The 13,162-nt window shown below is 34.0% G+C and overlaps 1 protein-coding gene across 1 annotated transcript in view; it reads right to left on the bottom strand.

Annotated features, from left to right (window-relative positions):
- Positions 1–1,961: 1,961 nt before the first annotated feature.
- The window catches only part of LOC118746523 (DNA N6-methyl adenine demethylase-like), a 456,538-nt gene continuing 445,337 nt past the window's right edge, over positions 1,962–13,162 (bottom strand). Inside the window, exons 4-5 of the mRNA XM_036480370.1 lie at positions 2,064–2,573; positions 1,962–1,970 (exon numbers count right to left, since the gene is read on the bottom strand). Of these exons, the coding sequence (XP_036336263.1) occupies positions 1,962–1,970; positions 2,064–2,573 (519 nt within the window). The remainder of the gene's footprint in view (positions 1,971–2,063; positions 2,574–13,162) is intronic.

The following is a 13,162-nucleotide window of genomic DNA, read 5'->3' on the forward strand; positions in this document are numbered from 1 at the left end:
CATTAGGGATGTTAATCCCACGAGCCCGGGATGCTGGCCTTTTTAAGTGCTGATTATTTGCCAAAATCCCGGGATTTTCGGTATTTCAGTTTTTGCTATATTTGTTTAGTTTAATATTTAATATTTTTATATAAATGTCTAGCTAATTATATATAAATATAACACCGTGCGACAGGCAATTTTAGACACAAAAATATCCATATATTTGCGAAGTCATTGGCCAAATATATGCAATACAATTGCGTTTGTAGTCTTTCTCTCTGACGTCAGGATTTTTTAAAAGGACTTTGAAATTTAAATAATATGAGTAATTCAGAAAATGATTAAAAAAATTAGTTCAGTGTACTTCAGAAAACAGTATGGGTATCAAATTAAATAACAGGTACAATTTTTTAATGCGTAAGGAAAGAAATTTTATCCCTGAATATCCTTGAAATTGTGCAATAATCGACAAGGTCTTCGGATATAGTCTTTCTAACTTTATTAGCACAAAAAAAATATAATGATTAAAATGGCATTTTCAATACCTGTTCGTCCTTGTGGACCCAAGAAATTTGATATTTTTTTAAATCCTACAGAGTTTACTCTTTCATTTGGTACCCATTTTATTACAAGATTTTATTTAACTTCACTTGTATGTATATATGTATGTCCTGGAACTTTGCAATCAGTATTTAACAAACTTCCCGATGAGCTACAGACTTGAAACTCCAAACTTAGCTCAGAACTCGAGGACAATGCAATATAAAAGATGACTTAATCCGCTAGGTAGCGCAGGGGTCGAGATATTTGTAAAACTCACATTTATAGTCTGATGTGGTTCATATGTAGAACATATATTACTTGTACGAAAATATATAAATCTACAAACAATAGGTAGCGCAGGAGTCGAGATATTTGGAAAAACCGTATTTATGGTCACATTTAGAATGAATATTGCTTACATGAGAAAGAAACTAACTACACAAAAAATGTTGGCAGTTATGTGGCGCGTGAGTCTATATAATGAAAAAAATCGGCATTTGTGCTCCGATTTGGTTTATATTCATGATATGTGTATTTCCTATTTAAATTGAAATATATTAAAAATTTTGTTTGTTAAGGTCAAATCTAGTATAATATTAATTGCAAGATTTCAAAAGACTAAAAAGTAGAAAATAAAATTATAGTTAAAAAAACTGAAAACATGCTTGTATTACAACTAAAACTAAAAAGTATAAAATAATTTATAGATATAGTGATTCCGTTTAAGAAGAATATCAAATTCTCTAACTTGATTTAATTTAACTTTTTTTAAATTATCTAAAAATAGGATGAAAGTGATTGGCCCGCAGTCATAGTCACAATAAAGTCCACTGTTAAGTGTGTTGCAGTTTTTGCAGTTGCAGTTTGACCTACAAGCATCCAACCTGCTTGAACCCTCATTTATTTTTCACGCAAATAGAGGTTCTAGTAATTTTCATGAAGTCCGAATTAAAATGTTTTGTGACATAATTTTACTTTAAGTAAGTTTCATGTGGTAAATTTGGCGCAAGGTCCATTTACAGAGTCCCATGTAATAAAACAAATATACTATGTGCATCGTAAGGTCGCTGGGTATCAAATTTACAAGGACCTATTTTCGTTGTAGTTCTCGAGTCCGCATAATGAGTACTTTCTATCACTGCGAAAATATATTTGCCGCAGACTTGCGGTCAATTCTGTTTGTTAAGTGTTAGGTTAGCATTCATTGAAACTGACATCCATGTATCGTAAATTAAGCGATATTAGAAAATTGTGAACATCGATGGCAAAAGTCGAATTTCGAACCGATATTAGTAATGTTTCAAATACATCGACGCACATCGTTTGCCTCCCTACATATTGCTTATTCTGTGGTAAAATTTTGTGAGCATGATTTCATGCTTCTAATGGAGTTTTCTTTTCTACAAAAAAAATGTTGCCTTCTCTGTGCCCTCTAATCACAAATACTAAGGTGAGGGCAATGAAAAGGTAATATTTTTTGTACAAAAAAACGCCATGAGATTAAAAGCGATTTTTTTTTAACGTAAATAGATACTCACCATCGGTTGTTGTGGTTGATCTTTCATGGTTTGTATTTGTGCGGTGATTTGATGTTGTTGCAGTTGATGTTGCTGCTGTTGTTGATGGTGCTGATGCTGTTGTTGCTGCGTCAGCTGTTGTTGATGATGTTGATGTTGCTGCTGCTGATGCTGTTGTTGTTGCTGTTGCTGTTGTAGCTGTTGGGCAGACTGTACCTGCTGAACTTGCTGTTGACTGTGTTGCTGATGCTGTAAATGTTGCTGGTGTTGATGTTGCTGCAACGTATTCAATTGTTGCTGCTGCTGCTGATTAGAACCCAGAAGCACACTGTTCTGGGTGGCACTCGGGTTTGGCGATTGATGCGGCAAAACAGTGGCTAACGATTGGGCTGTTGGACTTAGAGCCGCATGGGCTGTGGTCACAGTCGCTGTGGCTTGGCGGGGTGATGAAGCGGCTGCTGTGGCGGTAGCAGCGCCGTTAGCGGCATTTACTTTATTAGACTTTGCGGTTGATGGTTTGCGACCGCGTGCCTGCAAATATGAAATACAGAAATTATTAAAGTGAAAATGAATAATTAATTGAAGTAACTTGTATATATGTACATATGTACATATATCTACTCATATGTGCATATTTGGCAGTAAAGCCCCGGCTGGTAGTCATTACACTAAACAATTTGGCAATTTTTGTCGAATTTATTTGCCATCAAAATCTCAAATTAAACAAATGTCAAATATAATTGCTAAAGTAATAAAAGTAAAACCAAAATACTTATTTACTATTATTTGCTGTCGTATTTGCAATCATCTAGCATGCGTGCTTATGTTTTTGGCGGATAAATTGCATACGTTTACAAATTGCATGCCACAAATTCCAGCTTAACTGTCATAGCTGTTGTTGGTTGTGGTTGTTGCTTTTGTCGTGGGGCTTTGAGTTTACAAACTTATTATTACATGAATTCACATGGGTGTGTCCACATGTTGTTGTGGGTGCGAATGATTGACCTTTGTGGTATTGGCTTGCGGTGTACCCTCTGGTGGTTGGCCATGGCCGCCACACTGCCTGTTTTGTACATGTAATTTTCATATTTTATGAATTAAATATCACAATTAAAATATAATTGAACGATACAAACGGGCACACAAAAAAACAGACATTAATAAACAAAAGTGGAAAATCGCAAAACCCTTTGATAATATATGTACATGTGTATGTAGTTGTAATCCCACAGACACACTCAAAACAGCAGAAATAAATTGTTTTATTTTGTTGGCTGGAGTCTTTTCTAATACACAAATGCTACTACTAATTTCCTTTTACTACATACTAATTTTCCTTTTTGCTAACGAGACAGCAATTTTAGCATATCACATGCAATTTTAATTGCTAATATAGGAATTTAACGCGCCGTCACACCAATAGAAATTAATTAAACCTATACTTCGGCCCGCTCAGCTCGTACAAATAGAGTCTATAGAAATAGGCAGCAGAAAATGCATTCAAACAATTTGCAATCAAATGCAAATGACATCGAAAAATATTAGGGGTATTCTCGCAGTCTTACAAAACCCATACGAAACCCGGTTTTTGCCCTGCCATCTGTGCACCGTGCAAGGGCTTTGCAAGACTCAGAGAATACCGCTAATGCTCAATAAAAGATAAAAATTTGCTTAGTTTACAAAAATTTCGAATTAGAAAATGAGACAAATTTTTAACGTAATTATTGTGGTACAGGCTAATACTTTCTAAACTGAAACTTTGATTGCTACATGGGACATTTAATATAAAAAAGGCGTAACGTTTTTTTGCTGAGTCGAAGAAACGATTATTAGCTTGTTGCCTTCTGTCGTACATGAAATCAGTGTTCTAGGTAGAGATAAGGATTAGCACGCAGGCTCAACGCGCTATGTTAGGGCGATGATACTGATAAAAAATGAAATGACTAAAGAACGAAAACATTTCTGAACATATTAGATTAAATAAAGATAAAGAAAAATTTGCGTAACTCACAAATTGTAAGAAGTTTCATAAATGTTTGGAATTTCTTTGAAACCATAACCATAACTTTTCAGCGAATCATACATAGAAAAACCAGTTGGATTAGAAAAACTGTCTATATTTAGGACCATTCGAAGTAACATTCTACTCAAGATCTATGGACCCCTTCACGTTTTAAAGAGCCTTTCACTCGACACCTATGGGTATGTAACAAACATAATTGAAGGACAATTTAGTGGAATTTGTTTCCTGTTATTATGAATAACTGATACAGTTTAATTTGCTCTTGAACCAATGCGACAAATGGTTAAATATTTGTTCGTTGATTGAAATGGTTGGTAGAAAGAAAATTTAACAGAAAAGGTGTGCTGCTGTAAATGCTATGTGTAAAACTCTCCTTAACAGCCGCAGCGAACGATTTATGGGATACGAGGGAAATACAAATTGGCTATACTAACTTTAACTTTTATTTCATTTATTGATGTTGTTACATAAATGGAGGGGCCGACAGTTTTACGCCGAGTCCGAATGGCAAATGGATTTTCTAATTTAGACAATGCCTGAAGCAGTGATCGAACTCAGGTCCTGCGGAGTGATATTACTCACCTCTAACCACTCAGCAACAGTGCCGTTTAGCGCATATAGCATGTAAATATTACGTATCTTGCTTACATATGTACATGTGTATTAGAGTGGTTAAAACAATTCTTTTCCGAGATAAGGTTTGGAGCGTCTTCCAAAACGCAAAAAAATACAAAAAATTTTTGCGCATTTTCATTTGATCACTCATTATTTCGTATTTATCCATCGATTTTCTTCATCAGCAACTTGATTATTTTTTGTAACAGAACAGGCTTTAGTGTTAATGCATTAATTTGGCACAGAACTGTTTTTTTTTTAAATTTTTCTTCTGTTAAAGTTTGATCTTTTTCATTTTTTCATTAAACAATAAAAAAGTCTGGAATGATTAATTAATTTGTCAGAAACTATAAGCCCTGTCGGAAAGTTATGTATATACGGTTTATGGAGAATTTCATTGGCTTTCATTTGCCGTATTTTATATAGAGATTTTTAAATTTTTCGTAAGATATACGTGATTAAAAGGAACCAATTTTTGCTTTAAGCTGAATAACGGTAAATTGTAAATATCTCGAAAACGTATCCATTAACACGATTTTCGGAATCACCGAGCAATTCTACATAGGAATTGGATAGTGGCGTCTGGAGAACAAAAACCAAATTAAAATTTGTGATCCAGTGTATTTATTGATGAAAATTTAAGAATCTTATACATATGTACATACGTATTTCGATTTCCGGCGAGCAATTCTTCATAGGAATTTGTAATTGGCATCCATGGAAATCTTTTGCTGTAAATCAGTGTAATTAGATTTCACGTCAGAAATACCGCATTAAAATTATTATTACAAAAAGTGAATAACGATGTAGCACTTTTTATCAAATCTAAAATATATGTACCCACGTTAATAATATTATAGCCCTATAATAATAATAATAGTTTGGCGCTTACTCATACTTAGGGTTTGGCCGAGCTTCTCCTCCGATTTGTGGCGTGCGCCGTGATGTTGTCACACAAAGGGGAGTTTTACGCCGACTCCGAACGGCGATTGCATTGTAATGAGAAGCTGTTTTTCATGGCAGAAATACACTCGGAGGTTTGCCATTGCCTGCCGAGTGGCGACCGCTGTTAAGAAAAAACCTTTTTTCTAATTTTTTTTGCGAACCCTGGGCTTGAACCCAGGCGCTGCGGAGAGGTAGCGCGCACTGCTTACCATTACACCACAGCGGCCCTATATTAAGGTTATATTGTCGAAATTAAGTTCGCGAAGTAAATCCACCTCTCTACTGAGAAGAATCAGATGAAAAAGTATATGTACATATGTTAACAGATAACTTTGGATAACTGGGAAATAAAAGCTTGCAAAAAACAATAAAAATATGTAAAGCTTTAGATGAGCAGCTAGTAACGGTCTTCATAACGTTTTTTTCCGACGCCATAGAAACTAAAGATGGTGTCTGGAAGAAGGTCCTTTAAGATTTTTTCCAAAAATATTGGTCACAAAACTTTTTTGGACACTAATAACTGTCCCGTATGTATGTACATATGCCCATTTGTATGTGAATAGATTTAGTTGTGTCTCGAACGAAGCCGCACTATTCTTCCTCCCCCCCTACTGCCAGCAACAGTGCGAGCAATATGATTGCAAGTTTTTGTGTGTGGGCACTTTGATGTCTTGAAATAAGCATTTGCCGCATGAGGCCACCAGACAACATTCTCTCAATCTCGGTGTTTAAAAACATTTAAATCTTTAAAAAACTTACTGAATAATTTCCTAAAACGTAATCATAAATAATCCAATAGGGAACAGATTTTTATTTTGATTTAATATCAAAATTTCATCGATGTTACCTACAGCACCCTTTCTTTCAAATGAAAATATAGCTGTCAAACTATCGAACTGCCTGCAATAGATGTCAAGCAATAAGCGCTGACATATATTGCAGCCCATGAGAAATAGGCGATCTCCATTAGAAATATATTTTGTGACATGGTTATCACGACATCACTGCTTTCCTGTGGAGACAGGGCCTAACGCATTTCAGACAAATACGAATTTATGACCGTATTTTATGGTGTTTAATATTTAAAGAGGAAAGCGACAGCAGACGCCATAAAAGCGTATACACTCACATGCATCAACCCAGCCAGCATTTAGGAGATACATAATTGAAACAGACCAAGTAACGAAAAGATAAGAGTATTTTTTTTTTTGATCGTGAAACAAATTAACACACGATTTCTCCTAAACGACGGATCATAATTTTGTTCTTTTAGCTGTTAAATCCAATGCTCGTTTATATTAAGGTTAGACAAATTTTGTTTGAAGTCTATGTGGATGTTGGGATGATTAAAATTTTAACAGTCGGTTTCACCAGCAATTTAAAGGGAAAATGATTTTTTATTTTCTGTCAATTTCCATATAAAATTCTAAAAATGAAAGTTATTTTTAATTTAAATTGCTTTCGTGAAATTGGCTGTAAGGCCAACACCTTTTCATAATTATTTACTTCACAAGTTTGTTAGTTGTCACAGAAATTGTATCTATTTAAACCACGGATAAAAGAAACAATATGTTTTGCCGATACAAAAATTTTTTAACTGGTAACTTACCTAAGTCCCCATTTCAGTTTTTGTAAAAAAAAATAGATTACATTACATTTGTACAATTTCGCTATCATTTAGGAAGTGTGATCTTTTGATTTTCAAAAGGCACCAAAAACTAGGAAAAAAGTGTTTTACCACACTAAAAGCACCCATTTTTTTGAATCAAGGGATGAATTTTTCATAACATAATACCGAAGTACTGCACATTAAAACTGGTATATCTCGAGAAAGAAAAATCGAATCGCAAGAAACGAAAATGATGCCCTAATTAGAAATGAGAAAATAGTTTGATGTTTTCATTATATAACCTCAAATATCGCTAAAAACCGTGTTTTTGGCACTTTGGGGTTAGGATATCTCAAAATTCTAGTGCTCGAGCAATTGTGTGTCCAGATTTGGATTCAGCACTAAGAAACGATGTGTTTTACTCAGGTGGTAAAAAAAAACAAAATCTGTACAAATAAGTAGAAAAGAAAAAAAGAAATACTGAACTTACTTGCGTACTAGCATTTTCAACGCGAATATTTAGAATTAAAAAAGGTGGGTTTGCAACTTGAGCTTTTTATCAATCATGGTTGTATTTTAGTCCATTTAAATTTGTAGGTTCTTATAAATTCAGTGCTGACACAGCTTTAAATATTTCAAATTATTTCAGGTTTTAACTAACTCGAAGTAATTTTACTTCAGAAAAAAGCATTCAAAAAGGCACTAGGCACTAAATAATTTTTTTTTGGCCGTTTAATTTTCAAAAAGCACTAAGTCTAGTGCTTAAAGCACCAAGTTGGCAACTATGGTAGGAGTGTCAAATTTTAGAAAATATCTACTTACAAAACCTTTAATAATTGAATCGTGTTTCACGGCTATGAAGAGAATACTAACCTTTAATTAAGATTTTGTTTATCAACATTAAAGCAGGAAACTTATTTATGTACATATTTGTTGTTATGACTTCCCTAAACATATATACGTAAAGGTTCCAGAAAATCGGAAGAAAACGATTTTATAATAGTTTCTCGACGATTTGTTCAACATAGTCACCGAAGGTTCATTCTTAGGAATTTGTAAAATGTGGAAATGTGGAAGATGATTTAGCACAGAAGATAGACAATAGCCCTGTTCGCGTACGCACTATCCAGTAAATCCAGTACTAATTTGACTGATTTTTTACTGGATGTCGTTTTCGTACGCAAAAACTTGCAAGAAGAGGAGAAATTGAGAGAGCAAAAATGACAGCTGAACTTTCAAGTTTTACTGGATAAATTTTTACTAGCAACTATTTGTTAGCTGTTCATAAAACTAGCAACTTCTTGCTGGTTTTGCGTTTTCGTACTTTCTTGCATATTTAACTCATTGGGAGTAAATATTGGCTTACTCTCCGAAATTTGGTTACTGGCAAGTTACTGGATATTTTTTGCTGGAGAATACGAAAGAAAACACAACTAATTAGAATGGACACAAGGGAGGGTCTTGTGACTGAAATATATGGGGAGGCATCTACATAAATGCAAATACATACATATGTATGTCGGTATGTATGTGCATAGTTTCTGAAAAAGTGACTTAGGAAAAAAAGAAACATAAATAATATCTCAACTGCCACATTGCAACATCGTGTCGTGGCAGGTGACAGGGTAGCATAAAGTAGGAAAATCAGCAATACTCGTACATACATAGAACCCATATGTACATACATATATATGTTGTATATGTACAAATATCCTGCAGCGCTGAAAATTACAGTCAAAGTAAAGCTTAATTGCTTGTGGTCGTCGATAATATGTACAAGCATGCATACATATGTATGTATGTATGTAGGTACAATATTCTAATATGTGTAGTAATTGTATGGCCTAAGCCCAAGCCAACTAATTTAGTTTATTGGGAAAATGTACACAATTTTGTATGAATATAAATGTGTTCATACACATTTCTGTTCTTCAAAGAAAAGCTTTAGATTAAATTCTCCTTCCCCCGTGCCTTATATGTAACGGCAATCATAATAAGATAAAGTACTTTTACATGAGAAGATATTGTCCTTCTTTTAGAGCTTAGCTCCCTAAACTCTAATAAAAAAAAAACAGGTTAGCCATACAAAAGCCCTCGACCCCCAATCTGTAATTACACAATAATCTCAGATCATATCGATAACTTTTCGGTGTCACGCTTAGTTTTATCGAATATTTTTGCGAAGAAGAGGAGAACTGTCAGATGTGGAAGCGCACAAAAACGAACGCTAACAAAGAAAAGTAGTTCGTATATGTATTCTTAATAAAATATTAAGTTAAAATATATTTAAATTGTTTAATTCAGAAGGCAAAAGCAATCACAATGGCACAGGGAAGGAATATAGCTCCTCATTGACTTGAGGAAAAAAATAAACACAACACATTTGACAGCTCATAATCATTGATTTGACTGTATAAACACGGTGATTAACAGCTGGCCCGTCCATCTTTGATTGGGATTATAACTATTTATAATTTAAGATTAATTGTAATAATTATGTTCATGTTTTTTTACACATTTTTTGTATTCTATTTTTTTCTTACTGTTAGTATTAGTTTTATATAAAACATAAATACTGTATGTACCTGTACCACGCTCGACGCACTAAAAAACGACATTGTCTTAGATGTGCAATACATTGTTTTCTAATAAATATAAAATATAAAAATATTTATATCTAAACGCATTTTTAACTAACTCAAATATTTAATGCTCCACAATCATTTTATTACAATTTTCAGTTGTATTACAAATTGGAGATGGAGAAGATATCCGTTCCCCAAGGTGTATTTGTCTACGATTCCTGACACATGGGCAGTCAGAAAGAATATGCTCTGTGGTTTCCTCCACCAACCCACAAATCCTGGAGTCCGTCTCTACAGAAAGCCCAATTTTGTAGGTAGCCTTTAAGAGTCCTGCGGCCCTTCGGCTAAGTTCAAGGAGTCTTTTGAAATTGAACGTATACACCAACAGATATTCTGCCATTGTTTATTTTAACTTCACTCAACAAATTCGCATTCATGTTATATGAATGTATATACATATGTATATGTACATATATTTATATAATTTAATAGTATTTTGTTTAAATGTATGTATGTAATTTTGCTCCTATTTATTGAGTTTATTTTTATGATTTCTTCTCCCTCGTGGTAGTAAAACTGCTAAGTAAAATTAATGCTGCCAACTCCCATAAGAATGATCTAGATCGCTCCCATGACAATTGATCATGGTACTGAACTGGAGAGCCCCCCTAAAAACGACCTATATTTCTTTAAGGTTCGATGAGAATGATAAAAAGAAAAACTGATCCTGTGGCTTGATAAAGGCCGATATTTTCATGTATTTCAAATATACCAATACTCATAATGAAAGAGTAATCGATTACGCTATGTATGCACATTTGGGTAGTCCAAAAATGCACGTGAAAAAGTAAAGTCGGAATTTGAATGCTTTCACCCCCTAGGATTGTTTTATACCTAAAAAAATATAACCCTTATATTTTGAAATCAAAAGAATTTAGAGGTCGCTCAAAGTTTTCCATGTATTTTATATGGGAGGAAAACAACTTTTCGTAAAAATGGTATAGAATTCATGAAAATGAATATTTTTCGATCGGAAAACTCTTCAGAAGATTCCCAGTAGTAATACCCAATTAATATTTATCTTTTTAATGGTAACTATATTTTATAGGTCCGCCAAAACCCCCAGAAAATGCCAGAACATGCAGTGTGCAGGATTAAAAAATGGTTAAATAAATAATTGGTTATTGTTATTGGAAGTCTCCTGAAGAGAACTAGAGTTTTCGGATCGAAAAATATTGGTTTTCATCTCGTTTGGTGGAAAGCTAAACTAAAATACGACAATTTGACAGCTCTGGCCCGCAAATGTTTGAGCGCTTCACCCGCCAGCGTTCCAAGTGAACAATTGTTCAGTGCAGCCGGCCTTACATAGGAGCCTCTAAGAAATCGCATGGGAGAAAAGGCAGTAAAATTACTTTTTTTGACATATAATATTCCCCTTTTGAACTTTGACTACTAGATTTAAACACTGTATAGGTTAAGCACTCGTTCAATGATCTAATCATTTACAAAATTTTTAAGTAATAAAATCGATGACTTATGCCATGTTCTGACCGACATCGAAAACATGTTTTCGTTGCTAAAACTGGTTTTCGACTTAAAACTTGTGTTTTCGTCCATGTAAAATCTGTCAAACGAAAACCAGTTTTCGCTGAAAACTACTTGAAAACTCACGTTCCACCCATTCCAATCGGTGTCTTCACTAGTTTTTTTCGATTATTTATCGAAGTGGAAGTCATATTTTATCATCTTTAATACGCCATTTCGGAATTATTGTTAATTGGCTGGCCAAAGTAAAATAAGAATCAGTGTTGCCAGAACTTTTTGGGCCGACCGGCTAGATTGGCAAAAAAAAGCGGCTAAAAACGGCTAAAATGTTTTAGTGAAAATTCACATGCTTTATTTAAATAAATCGCAAGAAACGAATTAATTATATCGAGTGTATATTCCTCATCATCAAATGAATCACTATTGTATATATCACCTGAATTCATTAATTTTAAGAGATCGTCATCCACAGTAAAATTATGGCAGCATTTTTCTTCACGTTTTAAACCGTATCTTATATATAAAATAGCGTTTAACGTTTTAACGCACATTGGATTTCTTTGCTTAGTTTTTATTATGTTCATTGAACTAAATATTCGCTCTACTTCTGCATTACTTATAGGCAAAACAAGAAAACTAAAAACTAGGTTGGAAAGGTCAGCAAAAGGGTTTTCTCCTAGGGCATTTCGAAATTGATAAACTTCGGCCCAAAATTTTACAGTTGAGTCTAAATTACTCTAGGTATATAACGTTAACCGTTGCCATTGCATCTCTATGGATGTTATTTCGTCGGCATTATATTTGTATTTTTGTTACTGTAATTGAACAAATACTTTTGGTTTAATTACTCTTAATGCATTTCCCACCGAAAAAAGTCAATTTTTTTTAGAATGGCAATATTTGTAGGGAGGCGTTGGCGTAAGTGATAATAAAATAGCGACCATTTTCTCGAATTATTTTCTCGGCTTCGTGGTCAAAAGCGTTTGTGCTTACTTTTGTTTTTAAATACTCTTCAAAACTGTGATAAAACTGAGGAAATGGAGCAAGGTATGGTTCCAACGGGGAGCATATAGGATAAAATGTGTCCGCGCTAATAACCACTAGGGAGCATAGATGCGAAAGTAAAACATTGAGTTCATTAAAACTCTTCATTGGGTCTGCATTATTGCTTTCGAACAACTTGTTTACTTTTTGCACCTGAAAATTAGGCAAATAGTAAAATCGGCTGAAAACGGCTAACTTTTTTTTACAAACCGGCTAACAAATCGGCTGCTAGAATTTTCTAGATCGAATTTTCTCCGGCTAGTTGCTATCAAAACCGGCTAAATCTAGCCGGAAAACGGCTAAAATGGCAACGCTGATAAGAATGAAAGTAAGATGTTGGTAATGAAAAGAAAATGAGGGAAAAGCATTTTGGTTTGGTCTTTGCGTAGCAAAACTGTAATCAGAGGATGTAAGAAATGTCAACGAAAACACTAACAGCCGGTGTAAACAGTCTTCAGCCCATGATCCCAAAACTCGTTTTCAAAGTGTTTTCATTGTCGGTCAGAACATGGTATTAAGTTGAATTTAGCTGTTTTAATGTTATTCCTAACATTCGCATTCGCGAATGTGAAAAATATGACATTCGAAACATCCCTACTTAGTATATAGATATTTATTAAGGTACGTAAATTTGTATGAATGCATTTGGTTGGCATTTGAATTCGCACGACACACAATCTGACCAGGCAATAAAATACATTAATGAAAGTGAAATAAATGCCATTAAAAAAGCGCAATTCAAAAACAAAAAAAA

The sequence above is a fragment of the Rhagoletis pomonella genome, unplaced genomic scaffold, assembly GCF_013731165.1.
Source record: "Rhagoletis pomonella isolate Grant_MI unplaced genomic scaffold, Rhpom_1.0 Rhpom_scaffold_00010, whole genome shotgun sequence".
NCBI classification, from domain to species: Eukaryota; Metazoa; Arthropoda; class Insecta; order Diptera; family Tephritidae; genus Rhagoletis; species Rhagoletis pomonella.